Below are 25,813 nucleotides of genomic sequence, written 5' to 3'. Positions count from 1 at the left end.
TATGCAATGATATAAAGTGTTTGAGAAGAGACAGGCAGACAGATGAAAGATTCTTAAAAAATAATTAAACTTGAAAAAGAAAAGACCACAAAAATGTCCCTTTTTTGTGACAGGTTCTTGTGAATCCAAAGATTCAGAAATGACCTATAATACTTCACAAATATTATTAAATAAAAGTACGTTTTCAGTAATGAAGTCTTCAACCCCTCCTTTAACCTGAATATACTCTTGTTGTCATATTACTTCCCTGTGTTCCAGAAGCATGATTATTTTTAATTTTTCCTCAATCAAAACATTGAGGTGAAAACTAAAGCTAACTAACACTCATGGAGAATTTGCTATAAACACACACAATTTGTTCGGTTTCAATTGAAGTAAATGTTTTATCCCAAACTGTCTGTGCTGTATTAAATTTAGAACATAAATAGTACCAGAGGTATTCTTTACCTCAGATACATGTTAAAGACTGTTCTCAAACTGTCTCATAATACCAGTTCACTAGCCGTCTGTAAGCTAAGGAAGTTAAAGACAGATATAAATGAAAGGTCTTAGATGTAAAATACAATCTACCTATAACTCAATTTGCTTGAGTAAATTCATTCATGAATGTATTATGTATTCTGAGCCAGAACTGAAAATTTTGCAGACTAAAATTGCATAAGTAGGGAACAGTAGGGAACCAAAACTTTAGGTACTTGTCTAAGAAGCCATATAATTTTCATTTTGAAAATGTAGAAAGTGTGAAATAAAAATATGGACTGGATCCTTACTGCAATAAGGTACCGGACTTAAATTCTGCCAAGCTACTCATACAGAGCTTATTAGGGAAGCATAAACCCAAATGGTATTCAAGAAGAGCACACCTTCCAGTAATTTTCTCCTCCTCTCCCCCAAAAGTCAAACTAGTGCTGGATGCCTATGAACAAGTTATTAATAGAAGATATTATGGGGTTGTAATTGTACCTGAAACAAGCATTACAAACCAAGAAAATTCAGAGGTGAAAGAAATCCAAGCACATCTACTTTTGAAAGAATAAGCAACTGGAGCTCCACCTTAGATTTGACATTGTGGTTATACTACAAACTGACTTATCAATTATAAACGCATGCTTATTCTTGTGAATTCAAGTTTAATTTAGTAAGGACAGATTTCCTATCATGGTATCACAATAGAAAAGAATGTTGTTAGGGCAATGCAAAAAGAATGTAAGGGGTGTGCAAGAGAAAAGTGGTAACTAAACTGCAAGAGATGTTATTTTGACAAATGGCAGGTTACTCAAATTTCTTCCATTTAGATCAGATGCTCTTTGAATATTTGCATTGTATTTACCATACTTCAGACTCAAGGATGATTCAGAACTTCATATGTGAATACAGTACAAATACTGTGTATGCTTTGCTTTTTCTTTTAACCTTTCTTTATTGTTTTAGCAATTATAAACAAGGAGAATTCAAGCTAACTTCAAAAGTAGCTCTCACTTTATACAATGAAGGATATAGTGATAAAATGTTTTCTCTTTTCATCGATAAGTGATGCTCTTCAAGAATTAGTAAAATTGTATTTATTTTCATCAGTTTTAGGRCAAGTACAACTGTAAAACTGTATAATTTGACATTTTTATCTATTTGCTCCACCTACTGGTGCATTTTTCTTTTAAAGTATCCAGCCAAACTTGTAAATACATTTAGATAAATGTAAAGACAAAGACATGCACCATGAGACATGCTTGAATTTAAGCTCGGTTTATGTAACATGCTAATTAAATCCAACTGATCACAACACTCAATCAATAAAAGGCCAATGGAAGCACTGACTTAAGGAAACAGGACCCATATTTCATCTTTTGGACATTGCCATTCATCTTTACTGTGACCACAATGCAGTCAGTCATCATTTCCTATCAGCTATTATTCTCCCTCCGAAAGAACGTTTTCCCTTTTACAATGGCATCGCTCTCCATAACAGGAGACATAACATTGTCTCCTGATTTTTTCCAAGATCATTTTCTATTTAGATAATTAGTGCATGTGAAAACTCCTCTTTCTTCAGCCTTTTTTTTTTAAACTCAGAGATAGAAAAAACACTGAACATGATCAAAAAGCACTCTTCATATGAAGTTTTACCTGAGCTTAGCTTTTTTCCTGTTCCATCTATTGATAAGATTTTTTTATTATTATTTTTTAATGCTAAAGGAAATAGCAAGAACATCCCTATAGAAAATAACTCCTATGCTATAGCATTTTCCAATATTATCCCAGGACAAAAGCAGCTTTCCATTCCTTCTTTCTTCCCCTAATAATTATCAACTGTCAACACAAAAGAAACAAAACAACTTTCATGCCTCAAAATTCAAAATTCCAACCAGAACTTTAGAATAAAGTTTCTTTGATCTTTTGAATTCATAGAGTTCTCTGAACTAAGCAGGTTAAGTAGAACTATAGTTTGTCACATCATCCCCAGGCTTTCTGGGGCTGAACTTGCACTTCTTGATGACTGTAGAATTTTAAGCCTGCTTTATTCTGTATTTGGATAATTTTTCTGTATGCTAATTGCTTGCAGCAGACTGACTGCAAACTGCTTGATTGGAGTTGAGGGAATATCTAGCACTTGAAAGACTTTGGAATTAGCACAGGCATCACAGGGATTGAATAGAAAAGTCTTCCTGGTATTGAATAAGAAGCAAAGAAAAACAACATTGATAGGAAATGGGTTAAAAAAAAATAAAGAACTGGAAAAAAATATATGTATATTTAATAAATCCATATTACCTACATATCTTCTTCCTTGATTGCCATTTTTATGGCTTATCTGCTTAACTGACCAGACTACCAAAAGCAATTGATATAGCATAACAATAAAACAGATTATCTACCGCCAAAGGAAATTATCAAAATTAGAGTAAAATGAGATGCATCAGAAATACATAGTTGGAGAATATCACCAACCAAAAGTCAAATACATTAAAAAATATAGACCTTGTGCTATGGATTACATGTCAAACAACAAAACATAAGTAAAACACACTGCTGTGCTTCATCAAAAATAATTGACAGTATTTTTAGCAACCTAAAGCATAATTTTAACATATACAGTGATTGATGAAATGATATTTATGCAAATTCATTTTTCCCAATGCATTAAGAACAAAAAAGCCTTTCAATATTCTAATTGTTTACCTGGAAGAGGACAGACAAGTCAATTAACTGAAATTAAAATAATGATTAACAGCCATTAAAAACAACCGGCATATCTGTTGAACCATACATTTATCAATGTAATATGGAGTACATCGTTAGTTTAAGTGTAGAGCAACTCTGCAGAACAATTTTAGCTGATAACTGTAATAAAAATAGCATATTAGTTTGTAAACATTACTCTTAAATCGAGTGAATACATAAACTCAGTTTCAGCTACAAAAGTTCAAAACTACACATCTAAATATTCGTAGTTTACAGTATCAATTTTCTTCTACCTCTTTAACTACTACCCATTTTTTTTATGATGCAAGTCACCATTCAGATGGTCTAAGAAAGGCATTGCGCGTATGTTCTCTCAATTTAAGCAGATACAGCAACCCATTCTTATAATATTAAGAAACAATTGTAGATGAAACATTGTCTCCCCCAACTCAATCCTTTTATCTCCAACATAATGAAACTAAACAATTATTTACAGAGTTAGGTAGCATTCTGCAATACTGGACATTTAGAAATTCTCATGTGTACCTGGAAGCTGGAGTTAATCAAGTTCTGTAAACGTCCTACATTTTAGAGCCTAATTTGATTCATTACAGTTGTTTATTGGACTTAAACACAAGCAGGAAAGTGCAACAGCATTCTCCACACCTTTGCGCCACTATACAACTTCCACTCAATTCCATGCCAGGTGGTCAATTCAGAACCTAAGAAGTGGAGACAAAAATGCATCAGCTGCAGAATTTTTGTTATGTTTCCGACAGAAACAATCTGTTCACTTGTATAATACCATTCAAAAACTGAGATATAAATTTTGAAGTAAGTTTTTCTGCACTGTTTAAAAATAGGCCATTTTATCTTTTTAAAAAATTAACAAGATAAAACAACTCTTAAATACTCAGAAGAAAGAAGGGTTAAAAATAAGAGGATATAATTTTGATTTCCCAAAAAAGCAAATGCATACTAGTATTCTATGATGTGCATATGACTACTTGCAAAGGACTTCTGCCAAGTAAGATAGATTTACTATTAGATTGTGACAAGATACAACATACACTTGCTCTAAAATTCTTACAATTTACATAAAGTCTTAAAAATGAAGATAAAGAGCTTAATAAGATCATTTATTACAATATTACAGGACTAGGTCACACACCTCAACATTTGTGCTGATGGAGACTTTAACTTCAGTTAAGTCTATGTGGTTGAAACAGGAATGAGTTAGCTTCTAATTTGATTGTTACTGTGTTTGACATTCATAAAACTGTTTGAAAATGACAAATGCAATCAGTTTGGGTCTCTGAATAAAACCTGACAAAGCTACCTTCACCAATATCTCCACCTCCCCTTAATCACTAACATGTTGCCTAGTGCTTAGCCTAGACTTTGAGCATAGGCTTTCGTGAGCTGTCTCGTAGCACTTTGAATATGTGTTCCTAAGACTTTTGAAAAAAATCACCTTTGACATAAATGGGACTTACGGACAAAATGGTAATATGCACTACTCATTACCCTCAATTTAGGTTTATTATTTAACTAGATCCCATTCAGCTAAACACTTKCATATGCAACTTCCACTGTGCATTTTGTTTTGATTTTATAATCAGATGCTTGGATTGACCTGGGATCTTGCTATTACATCAGGAGATTGGAATAGGTTTTACTACTTTAGAGAAGAGTCATTTCAAAGATATTAGACATTTTGGCAATGTTCCCAAACATTGTAATTAAAAATAAGTTCACAAGCACTTGGGAACTCAAGAGTCACTGACCTATGCCTCGGATCTTTCTTATAAAATATTACGCTTAATACATGGAAAGAATACTTGAATGTGGCACAGAGGTTTATCTAACCATGCAATAAACCAAGAAGTTTTAATTTAGCAGCGTGAAAGGAGTTAAAAAATAGATATGAGTATGCAGACGCAAGTATGGAATTGTCTTATTCTTGCAAGTTTAAAAAAAATAAACAAGTCGATTATACTAAACATAAGCAAGTACTCCCGCAAGTTCATCATTTTCCATGCAGATTATACTTTCTTGACAACTCACTATCACTAAATCAGAAAGGAAAAATGTGAGATTTAAGAGAAACCCCACTATGCACCTCTGGCTTAAAATCATTTCATATTTGAACTTGCACAGAATCTGCATTAGCAAGCTAATAAATCCCTCTCCTCCACAAAAATTGACTCAATCCAGCTTGTTTCCAAAAGCATATATGCTTGTTTTGTCAATGAGCTACCAAATGCTAATCTTCAGTATTTGTGTAATTCAATGGAATCATCTTCATATCAGTAAAAAAAAAATTACACTGTGATATCCCCAGAAACAGTTTTAAATGCAAGCAGCCTTTTGGCTGAAAATGGAGTCTTCTGAAACATATTCATAAGGCACAAGCCTAGAATGAATTTTCTTACATTTGGTATTACTGTAAGTATCCAAACATTTAATGTAATTATAGAAAACAATTTTTATTTTCAAGAGAAATTAGTTTCATCATGCTATAAAGAGGATGTTCCTACATCAAATATATGTGTACGTGCAATGAAGCAGCAGCTATACACACACTGGTATATCTGATACCAGTATTTAAAAATAACTTTATACATCTAAAATAGTAATTTAAATAAAAATGATAATCTAAAAGATCCATACCAAGCTTCTCTGAAGAGGCTATCACAAGTGCTATGGAATAAGAACATTCAAGAATAGTGTTATCAATTTATTCAAGTTATAACACTAGGAACATACTTTCTGATAATACTAAAAGTAAAGTCTTAAGTTCAAAATTATCTAGTTTTAGGTGCCTAGAAATGGATACTGACACCTAATAAGCTACCGTATAGATACACTTTTGAAAACCTGGCAACTTGGGTGTGCCTAGTCTCCCATTCTGAAGAAAAGCTGAGCTCAAGCATTTTCAAGCGAGCGATAGAGGGAAAAAATGGTTAGAGTAGAGCTGCATTGCCATAGAGAGAAAAACAAAAAYAAAAGAAATGGATCATTCTTGATTCTTCAGTCACAGTGACTTTATCTTAGTGTCAATTTCCTTTCTCAGTCAGGGAGATTTTTTTCCTGTATCCCTGGTCTCTGGCTACCTCTGTCCAAACCCTACAAGTACTGTGAAGCTTATAGTTGCAGATATACAAAGAAAGCATTGTCTTGTGAGCAGCATACTGACACACACTTAAAGGCTAGGAAATGTTATCCAAAGTGCTCAGATTATACTTTTACTGAATGAGACATTCATTCTTACAACTTTATCAAAAATATTAACAAATGTATTCCAGTTATATGGAAAACATTTTCAGTAGAAATGTAAAAGAATATGTGAATTAATGCAATATTCCTACACAGGGAAAAAGTTACAGCAAATAAAGTGAGTTCATGAAAGGTAAACAACATTGAGATGGCAGCTTTAGATCTAAAAGTTACTTACAAAAATACTATTTTTATAGTGAAATAAGAACTTTTGATATAAACATATTAAAATCATATCCAAATACAGAGTTCATGTAAGGAGCAAATTAATGTCTTCACAGAGATAAAACCTTGAGTGACAGATCAAAATAAGTGATTATCTATTGGTTAAGACAGAAGGGAAAAAAAAAAAAAAAAAAAGGCTTGAAACGATGCTTGGTAAAACATTCATTACAGTATTATTTGAGCACCTTCCTAAAGTAGTAGTAGAGTCAGGACTTTAAGACGTATCAGCTATAAATTAAAAGAAAAAAATAGATGAGGAAAAAAATTCTGGAACATGTGTCTGCAAGCATGCTGTATTAGCTCTTTGGAAACACAAAAAGTTCCCCCTCCCACAACCACTCAAAACAGGGCCACAATTAAACTACAGGTATTATTTGCCCCTCCCCCATACAAGACTACTATCCATCACCAAATCCAAGAGGCAACGGCAAAGCACATAATCTGTATCTTTACTTAGTATTACAGTCACCTTTAAACGAAAAAAAGATTAGTGCTGTCTTGTCAGAGTTAGCTCTTGGTATCTTGCTCTACCTCTAAATCTGTAATATTTAGGAAAAAAACAGGTATAGAACATTTTGCTTTTTTATCACGCTAGATAAGACTTCAGACATACCTCTCACTCCAGTTAAGATGAAYGAAATAGAAAAGAATCTTGTAGGGGGGAAACCCAGCAACAAAAACAGACACAGTACGATCTTTTAGTGTAGAATTTAGGTTTTGTAGAAACAATTGAGAGAACAAATCATATAGATTCAGACAGAATCGTGAAGTGCCTCTAATGCAAATATAGAAGTGTGATCATTTCTGACGACATTCTGGTCATAGAACCACTAACTGAAACCGGTTTATCTGTTTTCCTTGTCAAAGCTAAGTGGAATTTGAAGAAGGCTGTTGGGTTAACCTAGATTAAAGATGGTCTGTTGTCATAAATATGAGTTATTAACAAAAATACTTTAAATATAATCTGACAGTGTCCATTCATATAATAAAAGACATCCAAATAATAGTTTCGCAGGATCAATTTTTTAAAGTCACAGTCTTCTGTCAAATGTTGTCCTCTAGGATTAGCTTATACTGGTTTTGACTTTCTTATTCTTGGTGATGCTCTATCTTCTACTTTTGCTGCTCCATTGACAAAGTTAGCTGTAATTTTAAACACGGAAAATTAAATTACAGTAAGCAGAAACAGTTTGATTTCACATGAAAATCAGCATGAAATTAGACTAACATTAGACTAGCACATCTAAAATACTTAGGTACTTGCTTCAACTAAAATTAAAATTAACTTGGAGTCAGGTACTTTTCTTAAAAAAATTTGTTACAAAGTTGATAAGAACAGGGGTTAGACAAAAGTTGCTTCCAGTCCAGTGCCCCATCTCCAAAAGTTTCTAATAGCAGAGGTTTCAGGAACAATATAAATAGTGCAAACAGAGTAGTTCAGCCAACATAATTCCTCTCAATTTCCAGAAAAATCAACATAAGTTAGGGACTTCTTGAGGCCTAAACTGCACTTAGACTATTAATTATTAAAGCAGTACTACTACTACTGACATACTAAACCCTCAGGAATTAAATCTCTCAATATCCTCACAAATTTCTGTGGAAATGAGTTCTGTGTCTTATATTCTCCTTTCATTTGTTTTAAACATACTACTAAATAATTTCACTGAAAATCCTCTAGCCTTATGCTAGAAGAAATAGCAAACTGTCATTTGGTACTTGCCTGCTCAAATCACTTAAGGTTTTAGAACTCTATCATATCTCCCGTCAGTCACTTTTTCAAGCTAGGTGGTATTCAAACTCTCCCCTTACTGTCATTTTTCTTTGTATCTGTCTGGTGTTAGTTTAAGTCTTTTCAGGTGAGGTCACCAAAAGGGCATCCAATTTTCAGGATGTAGATACATACACAGAGCAATTTAAACAATGGTATATTCTAGCCCCCCCCCCCTTTTTTTTTAACTGCAGCAAAATATCATCCTGACATCTGCAGAAAAAACACTGACTTTAGAAAAATCTCTCCTGACAGATAAATACTGATTTAAAGTATGTTATGTACATATAAATTTATTTTCTTCTCCCTCCCCTTAAAACGTGCATTATTTAATTAGCTTAGAAATCTAGAAATTGCACATTAAAATCTGACTATTTTTATCTAATCTGTGTTTGCAATATCTTTCAGTAACTCTGTTATAAGGAATTTGGAATAATTTTGCTTCATTTACAGACTTTTTCACATCATCGGTTTATTTGTGAATATGTCAAAGACACTTGTTGGGCCCCATTGGTAAGCTCACTTCAGACTACCAATTGAGCATTCCTATCATAGAATCAGTAAGGTTGGAAGGAACCTCTGGAGATCATCTAGTCCAACCTCCCCGCTCAGCAGGGTCACCTACAGCATGTTAGACATGGYTGCATCCAGGTGGGACTACAGTATCTTTTAACTGATTACTAATCAAGCAGGTATTAATCAACAACCCATCTTCTCCTATGACATCTTTCTTTAACTGGAATTTTAGTTGTTACTCATCATTTCTTATATCATCTTTAATGATTTCTTACATTTATTTTATTTCCTGTGATACAGTGTTACTAGTACTACACTAGTAATAAATATCCTATCCTACACCCTTTCWCACTTACTAGCCTTCTCTGTCATTAGCTTAGACGATCAGGCCATAGCACAAACAGAAGTTGGAGAAGGACAGACAGAACATAGCAGTGTGTGAAGGATTTATGACACACTTAATTCTCCTAGCTTTCCTTTTTCCCAATTAAATTGGAACTTGATCATTTTGTCTTACTATCAGCTACATTAACTCTCCACACCTAACAACCTCAAATATATATTCTTTTCTGATACTGTTAGAAGCATATGCAGATCACGACTAACCATTAACTAGATACATTAACCGCAACTGAGTCTGCATTCTTATCTCAAGGTTAGGAGGACAGGGAAAGTCTATTATTTTCAGCAGGTTAGAAAATGACTTGAAGACAATGCCTGAAACTAAACTACAGGCTTCAGTAGAATCCAAGCTCTCCTTAAGATTTTTTCTCCAGGTGTAAGTACTCTCAACTGCAATTAGAAGCAAGATTAACTGATAAACAGTGTACGAACATCCCCACATATGCAGTCAGAGAGCTCTCATGCCTTTGCTATTCCTTGTTTGGCTCTGGCTGAGCAAAACAAAGTCAAACTATGATTTCACTTCTGCTATTTCAAACTGTAATCATCTGGGGAACATAAAAATTGCAATAATTTCATACAGCAACACAGAAAAGGAATTTATTCACTGGGATACCATAGAAGGACCTACAAGACTGGAGAAGGAAAACAAATGCATCTGCATCTATGTCCAGAGCAGAAAGAAGGCTCTGGAAGGATAAGGAAAAACAGTGCTGCTGACACATTACATTCATCTAGAATCTTCCAACTGATTTCAGTTAATGCTGACTCAGAGTGCTAGTAATCTCTGAATGTAAAGAGCTTCTACACTTCTTGGTAAGGGTTAATACATAAAGAATAACTTGAGAGAGACAGAAACAGTATGGGGTAAAATTCCCAGTGTTTTTCAAAGTTCTACCCAAATTTCATGAAAAGCAATTCCAAAGCTTTCATACATATCTCTCTCCAGTGTTTTATATATTTACTAACAGGAATATGAAATTTCTCTTGATTATAATATTCAAAAATCATATTTAAGTCATTTAATTGATAAAACATTTGAATTTGAAATTTATACAATAGCATTTAATAAAAAGATCTTTCTCCATTAGTTTCCCTTTACCAGTTACTGCAATGTTCCTTTGGAGTTTTTTCAGTTGCTATAATTTTCTTTACAAGCTGTGTTTTTTTGTATATCAAACAAGCAAACTAAATTTTAATGGTCTGAAATAACACAAACAGAATTGGTGAGATACAGGAAAGGTAAAGTTAAACAGTTTTTTGCAGCATTGTAAAAGACTTGATTTTTAAAAAGAAAAGCAACCTGGAATCATTAAGCCCAGCTTCGTGAAACATTCCTTTCATTTAGATTAATGTAGAGTTCAAGGAGTAACACTAGTCTTGAAGATCTCCCAGGATTCTTCAGCACTAACATTAAATACAGTGTCCTGTCCTGCCATTAATATGGAATTAAATAAGAATATTTTCCAGTTTTTGTAGAAGCTGTAATGTTCTCTATATTCTCTACATATCAAAAAGACAGATGTTTTTGTTCTTTTTTAAAAAAAGGAAAGATATGATGATGCATCTTGCATAAAAATATTTAGTCTAGAAACAGCCTAAGAACATCATACCACTGACCTCTGTTTGGTTCCTTTTTTGTCGGTTTGCTCTTTGTGTTAGTTATTTTTTTCTTAGGAATCTGTTTCTGAATATGCTCTCTCCATTTCTTCAGCTGAAAGTTTATAAATTTCCACATCATCCAGGCCTGTGTTAGGCAAATGGCAGTCAGGCAGCTAATCCTAATAAAAGATTTGATGATTTAGAGACACTTAAATAAAAATTTCAGCTATCCATGAACATAAAGCAAGTCAGTACCTGCTTCCTTTCTTTCTTTATTTTCTTTTTTCTCCCCCCTCCAAATGTCTATCATTAAAAATTAAAATCATCATACCACAGGAAAACAGGTATATCAGAAGGCTTTACCAAAGACAATGGGTATGTGCCCACATAAGAAATGACTAGGAATTGTACATAAATATATAGATAGAAGCAATCACGTTATCAATGAGTTATCTTAGCTTTCAGTGGCTGATAGGAAATTGCATAGCAGAGGCTTTTTCTGCCAGATGAACCATAAATGAAAAATCATACAGATTCAAAATCCCTCCCACCTACTTGATTACAGATATTTTTATAAGAGTGAATGTTAAAGTAATGAGCTTATACTGAAAAAGGAATCAGATATCAAAATGAACACACAAGAACAACAGATACTCAAAAAATATTTTTAAAAGACCCCAATAAAAAATTATTTTTTAAAATGATGGTATTAATATCTCCAAATATGTCCAAAATAGACATAGGAAAAGTAAAAAAAACTTCCATGAGATGATTATCTCAGGTTTTGGATAAYAACCAACAATTCATTTAAAAAAAAATCTCTTTTGCCTTATGCTTCCCATATAGTCTGTTTTATTACTTTTGTGAAAAGATAGAAAAGAGAATAAAATTCCCCTTCTTGTTAAACTCAGAGGAAGATGTCACCTCAGACACAAAAAGAGGGAACCTCTTCAAAGCACATTATCATCTTGCATTGTTATATTAAAAGACACTTTGAAATGCCATGTTATACAAAAGCATGAATGTCTACTAGCCTTGTTATACCTCACAGTGAGTACATTGAAGTTTCCGTCTGCTATAGAAAAACCTGGATTCTCTACTCTTGCGAGACCAAATCCAAACATGAGGACAGATAAAGTTAGGGTCAAAAGACGTGCCATTACAAAAAGTAAAGCCCAAATGGTAAATCTGAAAACAAAATAATGAAATTAATGTACTTTCTCCTTTCAGTCTGTTTCTTTTCAATAAAGTTAAGTGCACAAAGAGCTTTTCATTAAACTTCTCTTAGCAATGATAGGGAAAGGAAGGGATCAACATTTGTGGAAAAAAAATGACCTCTCTGTCTTTTCCAAGTCATTCAATCCTGCCTCAAAGTATTCAATATAGAAAATGAGTTTTCATTGACAGAAAAGTAAAATCACATACTATTTTGACTAGAAAGCATATCAAAGCAAAAAGGTGCATCTCAAGCTGACATTCATGTTGTGAGTCATTTTTAAGTAGCAGTGATGTTATAGAGCCAGGAAGATGACCCTAAAAGGTATAATATACATATATCAAAATAGTTGGCAGATCAAGGCAATGTATGTTTTTAACAGCCAGAAGTTTATAGATTGAGTAAAAAAAAAAAAAAGAAAAAAGAAAAGATCAGTTAGCTAGTAAGAACAAGTAACAAATCACAACCCTTTCACTTTACAGCTAACAGAGTAAGATGCCATCCTACAGATTTTAGGCATCTAGAACTTTATGCTCTAGGATGTGACAGCTCTTAAGCACAGAGTGCTACTAAGTCGACAGTAATTAATTTTAAAAACAAGGCTGGTCATACTACTTTACTACATTACATTACAAAAAGACTTCTACAGACAAGCGACTTGGTGGTATGTCACTGATGAATGGATTAAAAGAGGCTCTATTAATGTGGAAAACTACCTTTTCAAAACCTCTATTGGAAAAAAAAAATCCAGCTTCTTCAGCTGATTTTAAACTTAAAGAAAACTTCAAGTTTGTCACACTATAGTAAGCAAGACTGCTAAAAAAAGCTACCTTCTTCCTATCCTCCTCCAAAGCAAGATTTTGAGAAAAGCTACAGTATTTGAATGTAAAACTTGCAAATAGAAACAGCAAATTCTGGGCTAGGAGAATACTTAGCTCTTGAAATTGTATTGTTTCTACAGTTAAGTGCTATATGTTGCAATAGAAATATAATGCCCCAAATGCTTCTGCATATCATCTTTCATGAAGTCCAACTTCCATTTCCAGTTATTTAAGTTGCAGTAATGTTGCACATGGGATAACTGCTTTCCAGCCAAAGACATAGTTGTTTATCTGACTATTATATTCTTCATAAGATAGAAAAAGATGTTCTTATAACAGTATTTTATCCTTGCTGCATTTGGATAGCATATAATGAAAATCAAGTCAGCTCATAAAAGTAGTACAGGTGAAAAATAAGCTTTCTTCCACTTTCTCTGTTTGTGTTACTATTGATTTTCTGCAAAGAACGCTCACTGCACATATTTTAATCATTAGCTTTAAACAGTGACATAAATGGATCTTGTTAAAAGTTCAGGAGCAATACCATTAGATTGTATCAAAAGAGGCTGCCTATATATAAAGGATTACGAGAAAGAAAGATACACATGATAATCTCTTCCAGGTGGGCTGTCACATAGTGAAGGAAGACCAAAATAGGAGACAAGAACATCCAAATGGGACAATACTGTTTTATTCATACCAGAATTTCCAGAAGTCTTTGCAATCAGATGGTGAAATGTACCACATCATTTAGCATGCCTCATAGTTAAGTGTCTCAATGCATCTCCTTCTTTTCCTGAAGGATACATTACTTTTATATCCCTTCTTCTCAGAAGAGTTGAAAATCTTATTCAAGAGATACATAATTGAAGAGATTTTATCACCCACACACATTTTAGACATTACTTCCTCTGTTGTATAGTTATTGCCTTTTTGCTCTTACTAAAAAAAGGAGAGACCTATATACAAACTTATGGGAAACGCTCCTTTTATCCTTGGGTTAAATTGTTTGAAAAACAAACATCTCTATATACAAACACTTACGAACATTTAAGCAAATGGACAACTTACAGAAGCTGAAGTAGTTGATACAAATTTAAATGGGACTTTAACAAAAGCCTAAGTAAAATCTCACCATGGTAACTATGAAGTTGTGTATTTGGTTCCTTGACTCTGTATAGTGACAATGACTCACTTGAATTCAAAGCAAGTAATATCAGGCATAGAACATGTGAGGTTTGCTACCTGAACATTTTTACATACCTGCAGATACATTTATATGCAAACAGTAGCCATAGTTCTGAATATTAATAAATGCAAGATTTACCCTTTTTGCTTGTTTTCATCACTGAAGTAGAAGAGACGTGAGGCATGAAAAATGAGTTCCACTAAATAGTGAGGTAACATCAGAATTAGCAACAAATGCTGCAAAATATAAAAAAAAAAAAAAAAAAAAAAAAAAAAAAAAAAGGACTGTTTAATAAAATAATGAGGCAAATAAGTTCATCCATTCAAAATGACTGTGCAAACACTTACTTCAATATGTAGGCACCAGAGATATGAGCAATGTAAAGGCAAATATAACATAGCTGTCTTGGAACATCTTCCTAGAATTAGAGAATATTATAATATACTGTTACAGTTTAGCTATGTTATCTGAAGAAAAAGCATATCATTCATTAATCTTGATTTTTTTTTTCACTACTGTATACAATCTCTTGGAAGCATATCGAATTTGACAGCTACAGATAATGCAATTTTCTGAGACAGACKAAATAAGCTAGCAAATAAGAGATTAACAATATATAAATATGAATGTGTAAATAAATATGAAGATTTTGTTGATATTTTATTTTATGGTTACTATAAATAAACAGTACAAATATAAATAATTGGAAAAATATATATTTCATTAACTGTACTGAGGACTTCACTCCATACCTTTTGGATCTTTTGGAAGTATAGCTCCGGCAGTGCATGAAGCCAGTAGGCTATCTGGCAAATATAGAAGAATTTTACCTGAAAACTAAACAATAATTCAGATGAGAAAACAAACATTTAGGACTTCTCAGGCTTTCAACATAAGATGCAAGATTTTAAATTCATTATCTTAAAATAATTCTGACTAATATATTATGATTTCTAGATCATAGGAGTTGCAAACATAAAACAACTCTATGGTGACAGCTTGTTGAATTAGCACCATTCTATGTTCTAACGTTCTGAATCACCTTTTGAACTAGTACTAAAACAAACAAAAAGAGGTTATCCCTTGAACAGCTGAACTTGTTTCTTAAAAATGTGAATTCTCCCCCTTCCATGTATCACACTCACTAGGAAAAAGCAGTAAAAGAAAATTGGGGGGGGGGGGGGGGTGTGAGGGGGCAAGCAACACAATTTCATAAGGCATCTTAATAACAATCAAGCTATAAGTCTCCTCTAATTTGAACATTCACCCTCCTACACACATATGTTTTAGTGTGGAATACCTCAGCTATCCTGTTATACATCCCATCTTGCAAAAACTTTCACTTTAAGTCAGCTGCCGCAGTAAAACTAAAGAGACATGCAAATATCTGCGGGATTCTTGCTTAAAGCATTGCAAATTACCTTTGGATACAATAGCTCACAGTATTTAAACAGAAATTTTTTTTACCTTGCTGTCATTCTTACAATGTACCAATGTCAATACCATACCTCTCTAGTAGTCTCCAAAATTCTGGGCAGTTTAAAATTAAATTATTTACTAGAACTATCAGGTTTTAACATGCTTACAGCATACGAGAACGGGGATAATCATTCCACAGTGAGGTTGGGTTCATCATGAAATCTTCCTAAAGAAAAAGGTCAGTGATTTAAGGACCTTCTTAATATTTTAAGTATATTCTGTAAATCAAAAAGCAATTAAGGTAACTTACTGTAGTTAAAATACTTGCTCCCCATGTAAGTGAAAACAAGTAGAAAAATGCTAGCTGTCCCGATTCATTGAATTTGCTGTGCTTTGTTTCTGACAAATGCAGGTGTTTATTAATTTTCTAGAAACAAAAAGTAGATCAACACATTTAATTTCTAAAACAACGAAGCTATCTGGCAGTTAGCATTCACTCTTGTATTCTTTACTTTCCTAATCTCACATTCCCCAATCAAAATACAAAGCTCCTTTAAGAGCTTGATCTGCAGAATATGCAGATCTGCAAATATGACAGTTAGGTTCAATAAAACCTGCTGCCAATGTAAACACAGAAAATATTCAGATAATAAAGCCAGACACTGTTTTTTTTTTTTTTTCCCAGAATCAGAGACATATTGCCAAATTAGTCAAGTCTCTTTGCACACTTAAATACATTTGAGCTTCTGTGACTCAGATGACCTATTTGTGAAATCATTCCAAGGCCATTCAATACTAGTTTGTCTTCACGATGACTTTAACAAATTCATTTTACTTTGCAACTGAGTAGTATAAAACAGCACATGATTAAGTTATTGAGGCTCAGCTGACAGGTAAGAATCCATCATATTGCAGTTATTTTCATTTTTGATCTTCAGAAATATAGGAAGATCTAAGGCAGTAAACCTCATTCACAGACATTCTGAGCTTGGACGTGAACATTTGGTATCTGTTGTTGCGGAATAATGGAACTCACAATAATGCATGAAAGAGATTCAGTCCAAGCTCAAAGGCTTATTGACAAAAATTCTCATGCAAATAGCCAAAAAAACAGAAAAGACATACAAAAAGAGAAATATTGATAAAATTCACAATCTAAAATCTGATGCTGTTTTGTTTTAACGGGTGTTAGGAAAAACACATAGCATTAATTTTGTACATTGCAAAATACAAGTGATTGCACATGTGTTTATGTACAAAAGAGCATAAAAGAGTCAGAATGTTTCCAAATGAACAACACTTGAGAGAAAAATGTTATTTTTGTATTTTTAAACAAAATGCATAATAATAAAAAGGTCTTTTACATCTTAGGTTTTTTATAGCAATTGATTACCACACTAAGTATTTTAGGGATATGAATATTAATTGATTACCACACTAAGTATTTTAGGGATATGAAATAACTGGATAGCATGAACACCTTTTTTTCTATCTGCCTGTGGAAAAAGTACTACTGAAAACCATTACAGAAAATTTGAGGAAATATCATTTATGCAAATATTGAAGTCTACTTGCACTTCTGTCAAAGCACAAAAGAATCAATCATGATATGGCTCCTAAATGCTAAGCTGTTTCTTGTACCATAGCTTATACACTTATTGCAAAAAAGCTGCTAAGCAATTGGTAGCTAAAACCAGTATGTTCATAAAAGCAAGTTATACCCCAGTAGTAAACTTACATCTAATACGTATTCCTGGATTACAGCATGCAGAATAATAGCTATGAGCATGTAGAAGAGGATGGTGGCAATGTCTTTCGGACCATAGTCATAAAAATGAATGTGTTCATTCTCATCATCTGAAAAAGAAAAACCTTGTAATATATATTTTACTTCTTATGAAAAGGTATTCTGTGCAATTGAGAAAGGGCACCAGTGACCTGTGTTTTTAGAAGCTAGGTTGAATTGATACAGGATACTAGTTCTAAACTGGAAACTTCCCAGTTTAGAACTAGGTCATCCAAAAAAACAAAACAAACAAACAAAAAAAAAGCCCTACTCCCTATATTTTGGTAGGGAGCAAACAAAATTCCATCTCAAGAAGTATGACTACATGTAGAAAAAAAAGAAATTACACAGTGAGGATAGTATCCCAGGGAGTTCAACATCATGGGCAATAACMAGTAAGTAACTCCCTCTTTTTTAAGAGATGTTGAACAGTTGCAAATAACCTTTCATTTACAGAACTAGCAATATGTTCTCATAAATTAAAAACAAAACTTAAAAGAAATAAAAAACATTTCCACTGTCATAGAAATACTTCAAATATTTGCGTTTACTATGTTGAAGTGCAGGAGAGCACACAAATGAAATTCAATTAAAAAAAAAGCAAGTATAAGAGGTAGGTCTCAGGAAGCCTTTTTTCATCAGGGTATGTCACCTTTGATCCACAAGCACCCAACCTCACTTTTCTTTATACATCTGTGAGACTGCAATAGAAAAGAAATTACTTGTATTACAACTATTCAAGAACCACATTTATCCTGATTTGCTGGCTAACATGTCTAAGATTTGTTTTCCTCTACTTTCTCCTAAGTAAGGGCATTAATTTGGACATCTCTTTGCTATACAGCCATTACTTTTCATAAACATCAAAGAATTTTGTGGTCTTTAAGACTTTTACCCTTTATAAAATTTGACGAGTGTTGCCCAAAAACAGATCAGCAGAAATACAGTCATCGTAAGACTTTTTTTTCTAAAGGAAACTGATAGAAAAATGTCAAAAAAAGCAATTACTGCTTCCTATAATGTGAATGGTATACTAAGGTCCTAGCACACTGCACTTTTGCAGAATTATAAAATACGTAAGATGTCCTGTTCCAATGCTTGAAAGTAGCCTGTGATATAATCAATGTAAAAGTAATTACATATCAAATACTACTTCTGATTGGTAGCTAACACTATTTTTCAAAAGTGGCATCCACTAGTTATATTTTTATTATTTTCTGAGGGCTCAAGTTGCGGCCTTAAAGTTTCTTGTACAGAACTCACTCACATCTATAAAATCAAAGGAAGCTATACCTTGATCATATTTATTATATATAAATGCCATACACTATGAAGGCTCACATCACATGCATCTTGGTAACTGTTCTGACAAATGAATTCTACTTTTGTCTCTGCTACATGAGATTCCTACCTGATACTGCTCAAATATCAGTTAAGCACAAGTCCACTGACTGTGCACACCTCAAGTGTTCAACATGAGGAATCACAGGAAAAGTTTGCAAAAATGATGGATATTCTCAACTGTAAATGAAGTTGATAAAGGCATTATTTTGAATGTATTAAATGCAGTGAAAGTGCTGCTATATTGTCTGGAAGAGACACAGCGCAGAGGTCTCAGGTTTGAAAGTCAAGTGTCATAGAATTCTGAAGACTTTTGTTCTAATATATCTGAACCTTAGTTCCAACACTGAGAAGATTAATTTCTGAGAATACAAGGAAATTTGTCTATGATGAAATAAATTTATGAGTTTCTTTTCAATATAAGGTTCAGATAGTTTGTTTTAAACTATGATGAAAGTAAAACAACTAGGGAAAAATACTATTATAAATAGAGATGTATACAACTATATAGAGGCTGAAATGATTTTGTCATGTATTAACTTCTAAAGAGGTTAAGATGTCAATTAAGTTTCTATTTCTGTAATTTTAGTGATGATAGAAATAGCATATGGTTATTAATATTATCATGAAAAAAAAAGTTATCAAATACAGAAATTCCGCTAGCTCCTTACCAGTCGTGTATTTAGTACAGCAGCTACAGAAGATGGAAGAAATGAAAATATTTAGGGGAAAAAATTTCACACTAGTCTCCCTCCTTTTGTTACCTAAAATCATGTTTTTAAATCAGGTGTACCAGTTCAAGAATAATAATGAGATATCAAAAGATATATTTTTTAAAAAAATCTATTAGCAGGAACATAAGAAATCAGGAACAAGAAATAGATATTTAGAATTTAACAAGAATATTTTACTATTCAATAATTTCCCATTGTTTGTATCAAAAGCTGGAAAAAATAGGTTTCCTGCATTACAATATGATTTTGTAGCAATATTAACTATGGGAAAGATAGCTGAGTATTTGTCACAAGCAACAGAAAAATACTAGAATGTTTCAGTAAATACAGTATTAGTAAATTCAAAAGCAGACAGACAAACATGAGAGTAACACTGTATTATAAATGGTTTTCAGGAAAAAAAATATACGCTTTAATAGTTTGGTTCTTGCATTACATCAAAACAGAATAGATTTGATTTAATCTTACCAATGGCATAGGTGACATTGTACTGCACAGTGATAAAGATGATGACGTATTTGGCTGTGCCCTGAAATTTAAAAAGAGATAAGAAAAAGGTATAAGATAGTTCAAGTCAGCTGGACTATAAGCACCCCAAAACAGACTATTAATCCATCAACAAATGTTCTCCCACACATGATTTAAATCAAAGGTGTCCCAACAGTGCTATTCATTTCCTAGAACTGCAGAGGATCACCATGTTGCAAATCCTTTAACATTTGTGGCATAGGGTCAGAACCTGAATTATGTCCCTTCAGCTAAGGCTCAAATTACTCACTGTTGTACTAATTAACATTTTAAGTGTTTAGAAGTGCAAATGTCATTTATTTCAAAAGTTAAAAGATCCTTTAAGTTAATGCTGATGGACAGCTTCACGTAACTTTGCAAGATACTCAAAAGAATGAAATATTGGCTAAGAGTATGTATAAATAAATTGAATATTCAATGCATAACAGTAGAACTAAAAGGTTTGTTCATGAATTTCCTTGTACAATAAATAATGCAAGAAAAAAAGTAAATGTTTTCTAAGAACTACAGCACAATCCAAGTAGCTAATGGCATACTTCCATGCTACCTTTCCTCCAGAGGTAAAACTAGTTAAGAGGTTTTCAGCCATCTGTATCTCCGGACAACTTCCTATTCCCATGCTGCAGTGTATTTAGCCCTCAGCTATGGCAACTGTTTATCATCTGGCTTAGAGTATGGCTTACAGACCCTATGACTACATGATAAAAGGTAAACATTTTAGTTTAACTGAAAACATTTCATTGATCTGGTTTGCACAATTTCAAAAACAGTCATGCTCATCTAACTGAAAGACCGCTAAGGTATGACACATGGAAATAAGTGAGTAGAGGGGAAGAATTAACTGGTTTAATTGCTGCAGAAACCACTGTATGAAACTACATCCTACACTGACAATGGCAAATACGTTTATTATGATTGCAAAAACATAATTATCTAGGGCATAAATCAGAGATGGATAACAGGCATCAACTGTAAATCAACATAAAGGAGAACTTATTCTTGCATCTTTTACATTTTCTCTTAAACTGAGCTTCACAGAAGTGACTTATAACGAAATAGAAACTAAAAAAAAAAAAAAAAGGAAAGAAAAGAAAAAAAGCTATTTTTCCCTTACGTGTTTCACAGCCTAATTCCTGAAAGTATAAATAGGAACATATAGAAACTTAAAACAAGCACAAATTCAACCAGCTACAAAGTAAGCAAGTGACACAGCAACATAGAAGAACATCCTCTGTAACAAAAAATGGAGGGGGAGGCAAATCATTTAAGTATACTGTTTGGGCGCGTACCTGTGAAATTATGCAGTAGAGGAGTCATAATATTGACGAATACTTTTAAAAGGAACTCTCATGAAGGGAAAAAGTACTGATTTTTCTGGCACACAAAATTGACTGTCAGCCACTGTAGTTCAATAGGTGTGTAGATGTGTTCAATCTAAATTTGTATAAACCAGCACTACCATCAAGAGGAGCAATCTGGCCTTTCTCTTTACTTCCACTTGGTTCTTGTCTCCATACTACATTTGTCATCACAAGTAGCAGCATTGTGAATTGGACAGGGGAATTATTTAAAACTGACTCAGCAAAACAAGAGGGAGGGAAAAAAAATACTCATTTTAATACAGATGAGTTTCCAAGCCTGCTGCACTACTCAGCTAAACAAATTCTTGTGTCTGCTTCAGGGGAAGAACAAGCAGCCAAAGTAGCAATATCAACTTAAAAACCCCAAAGGAATGAGCGTGTGAAGAATTCACTGCCAACCGTTTGCTTAAGGAAGACAGGGAAAATACAGTTAGTTACACAGGTATCGCTGCCATCAGCATCATGCTAAAATGAAGATGCTTGCTTTCAGTCAGTTATGATTTAAGACCCCTAGCAATAGTCTCCTTTGTGGCAGAGCATTCAGACTGCTCCAAGGAATGTCCTGTAGACCCCTTCACTAGGGACATGCCTCTTCCCTGTCACTGCCCATGCCAAAAGGGAGCTTTTCGACAGCCTTAGCAAGACTGAATTGGTCAACAGCTCTGCCCTCGCTGTGCCATCTTCTGAGACTGGGAATGACTGCAGGCTGTGTGAGAAGCCTGGTTACAAGATCTGGAACAGCTCAAATTGCAAAGGCAATAGAAGCAGCAATCTGTAAGTTAAACATAAGTACTGGTCACAACTCAACAACTTTGAGGCCTGCACGTTAATAAAATACACAGAATTCTCTCTTCATCATTATTTAACACAATTCCTTAGGTATAGGAATAACTCTCCAAAACTCATAAGCAAGTTAGTCTTACAACTACTGTTACTAGAGGAATGGTACAGTTTGCTTTTACAATATATGCTCACTGCATAATTGTTAAATTTATATAAAGCCACAAATATACCTGAAGTTATAGTCAAGTTAAAAGGCAGTGAAAGGCAATTTTTCAATTTATGGTTTGTTACCACAAGGCTGCCCTTTGAAGGCCAGAGAAAAAGTATTATTTCTGAAAAAATATCTGAAAGTATTGCTCTTCAAATTCACTGCAGCCTCATTTCGTTCTAAAAAGGGACTGAAAAGATATGCCCTCTTCAAATGAATCAATTCATATACTACAATCGTCTCCTGAAGACATATTAGGATAGTAGCTTCCCTGAGGATATGCCAGTTTCCATGTGCTTGGAGAGAAGAAAGTGGCAGGAAGCTTTGCTAAAGCCCATCAGGTTAGCTGTTACTTTTCCAGTTGTCTGTGAAGCAAACTACACAATACAAGTGTTTCACACTGCTGAAGGTACGGGAACGTCATCAGGTGGCATCTGTAGCCACCTTACCACTGAATACACAGAAGGGATGATGGAAACTGCTCTAGGAGAAGAAAGGAAATCATATGAAACTTTTTCTGCTTATACTAGCATCTTAAAAAGAACTGTGGACAATGAAAGCAAAGTTTCTTTTGAAGACAAAGTCTACTCTATCGTCAAGAAAAGGACTAGGCTTGGACACATAAAAGGCTTTATAAATATTCTCAGAGAAGGAAGAAGGAAAATAGCACTTATGTACTAAATTTAGCTGCCATTTTTTAGTATGTTATAATCAGAGCAGATCTCATTACAAATATCTATAGACCTCATAATAATTAGCAAAGTTGAAGTATAGGAAATCACAATTAAGGTGGAAAAAACAACCAAGCATAAGAATTTCCTTTAAAGAAATTCTTACAACTGAATTAATGTTGTACTAATGCTCATTTCTAGTTTTATCATACCTACTATTTTTTGGACGGCCTCATGGATATGGCAATTGAATGCCAAGGAAAACCCTGTATTTACTCTGATATCACTACACAGTTTTGCATAAATCATTCAAGAGGTAGTCAACTGTAAAATGTTTCATTTGCACATTCTTTGGTTAACTTGTGTACAACCTAAGCTACCACAAACTGGATTCAGAAACCTGTCACTGACAGCTGCAGCTGAAGTCACAGTAAGTATAAAATGCTGTGAAAAGTATCGATAAAAAAAAATGTAGTCATTCAGTACCCCAAACTCAAAACCTAAAAATAATTTCACTTTAATACAGAGAGGAAATCTAGACCAAAAATGAAATGGAGATAATRGCTATATAGGCAAGTTCAGTATCACTAACAAAACAATAATATATCATGATAAGCATCACAAAAATACTCATAAACATCATTTTTTTGAGTTTGAATTACACATAATAAATATAAGACCTACACAGTGAACAATGAAATATAGATTTCATTCAGTAACCACTGTATGTTTTTCTGCAGTAAATGAGACAGAGGTCCAATAAAAAAAGATCTGCCAATAGAATAGACTGTATAGAACTTTTTTTTGATATTATAGCAACAAAACTATTCATCACCTGTTACACAGAAACACTATTCCTCTGCATAAGAAAGTTGTCCCAATCTATAGAGAACTTTCACATCAAAAAGGACATGCAAAGTATCCAAGTCATGGTATAAGTATACAAGTCTAGTCAAACAAGCACAATAAAAACACATCACAAACAACACTAGAATCTGTTCTGCAGAATTTTAAACTTTGATATTTATTAAGCATAGAAATGAAATATTCTACTAATTATGCTCGAGTTTAACTAATATCAACTTATTCCTCTCCTATAAAAGAAATCAGCTTCATCACCAGAACATCTGAAGGAGCTACAACAGTCCCTGTAAGTCCCTGGTAGACTTACAGAAGTACAACTTCTGTGTTCACACAAAGCCTGAGCTAAGACAAATGGAATTTTTAGACTGAATTCAAAAAAATTTACTTGCTTTTAACCACAAAGACGCACAAGGCAACCTTGTTACAAAGTAACATATACAAGATACATAAGAAGTTCTACATATCTATAGGAATCCCGAACAGAATTTGTTTTATACCAAGCATTACTTTTCTCCTTCAAAGATAACTAAAATGTCTTTATTACCTTAGTTCCAAAGTCCTAGCTAATGTGTTTTTTTTTAATCAAACACAGACTTCTGTATTTCACATATTAACTTTTATACTGCAGACAATTCGTGTCAACACCAGATTTGTCCATCACTTAGAGGAAAATTATTTGACTGTCGCAACATCTTTTTCTCGTCTATTCCTGCACAGTAACCTTAACAGTTTCAGAAAAGGGTCAAGATGAAAATAAAAAGACCCCTGCAAAGAAATATTTTTATTTAAAAGTGATCTGATTTTAAATCTTATCCAACTGATGGAAAAATGTTGAAACGTTTCAATAAAATACATAAGTTAACTGTCTATTTATAAAGGCCTACCACATACTCAACACCAGTCTAACACACTCACATAGCAACACATAATAATTTTGTCCCAAAGGTGGAAAACGATGCCTAAGAGAGAATAGTTGGTACCCAATAAACCGATAAGCAGCTTGCATATAGAAAGAAACCTTTTTTATAACTTTCAAATGCAAATGGAAGGAAGAATTCAGAAATCAACCCGAGTTAAATTAACCAAAATTCTGCATTTTTCTCCAGATTATCTGTCACTACAGAGCTGAGTCAGCAACAGAGGGAGCCGTGATGCAAAACGGCGATTAACAGTTTTTGACTACTATTTGGTTTAAGCCTGCTCAAAACACCAGGGGTTGCCTGAAACCCTCTTTGCATGTTCCTACACRCGCGTGGATATCTGAACAGGAAAAATATGTAAGTTCGTTCACACGATCAAGAGACACACCACGAATCTGCGTTAAGCGAAGGGACTTGAGTTTTTTTTTTTTGTTGTTGTTGTTTTTTTAATTCAAGGGAACATAATTGAGTGAAAGGGAGTTTACAGGAGGCTGCAAAACAGACACGGCGATGAAAGAAGGCTGGAGGAGAAAGGAAAAAGAAGAGCAGCAAAGCAGGAGCGGGTAAAGCCGAAGGCGAGTGGAGGCGCAGCAAGGGGGTGCGCGGGCAGCGCGCCTCAGAGCCAGGCCTCGGCGCCAAGAAGAAACGGGGGCGGCASAGGGCACACGGGGCCGGCGGGGCGGAGGCGCCCGGGAGGCACGCACAGGGCCAAGCTCCGGCGAGGCGAGCCGGGGCGCCGCCGCCGCTGCTCCGCTCGGCTCGGCAGCCACCGGCCTCCTCACCCCGCGCCGGTACCTCGAACATCAGCCCCAGCAGGAGGCACATCGCCAGGGAGGACACGGTGTCCGCAAGGTTCTGGATGATGAACTCGTGGCTCAGCACCGCCGGACTTTTGCTTTTCCTGCGGAGCCTCATGGCGGTGGCAGCGCCGAAACCCCCGCCAAGGGGAGCGGRACCGCTCCTCTCGACAGCCGCTTTCCCCTCGCCCTCACGCGCA

General features: G+C 34.2%; 1 protein-coding gene across 2 annotated transcripts; it reads right to left on the bottom strand.

The window, feature by feature from the left end:
- Positions 1–1,547: 1,547 nt before the first annotated feature.
- LOC146590707 (translocating chain-associated membrane protein 1-like) lies at positions 1,548–25,813 on the bottom strand. Of its 2 annotated transcripts, XM_085314010.1 has the most exons (12): positions 25,612–25,813; positions 19,950–20,010; positions 17,359–17,477; positions 15,931–16,047; positions 15,788–15,846; positions 14,954–15,038; positions 14,549–14,619; positions 14,340–14,444; positions 12,020–12,163; positions 10,994–11,154; positions 7,298–7,827; positions 1,548–3,902 (listed from the first exon to the last, which is right to left on the bottom strand). In XM_085314010.1, exons 1-11 carry the CDS (start codon positions 25,729–25,731, stop codon positions 7,754–7,756), a joined length of 1,116 nt encoding a protein of 371 aa, XP_085170136.1. In that variant the 5' UTR covers positions 25,732–25,813; the 3' UTR covers positions 1,548–3,902; positions 7,298–7,753. The 2 variants fall into 2 exon arrangements, with proteins under 2 accessions (XP_085170136.1, XP_085170135.1); XM_085314009.1 differs by lacking the exons at positions 1,548–3,902; positions 14,340–14,444 and having other exon boundaries at positions 7,754–7,827; positions 10,987–11,154.

The sequence above is a fragment of the Rhea americana genome, unplaced genomic scaffold (genome assembly GCF_003343005.1).
Source record: "Rhea americana isolate MKP2758 unplaced genomic scaffold, rheAme1 scaffold_4, whole genome shotgun sequence".
In the NCBI taxonomy this organism is placed as follows: Eukaryota; Metazoa; Chordata; class Aves; order Rheiformes; family Rheidae; genus Rhea; species Rhea americana.
This window is presented reverse-complemented; position numbering and strand designations above follow the sequence as displayed.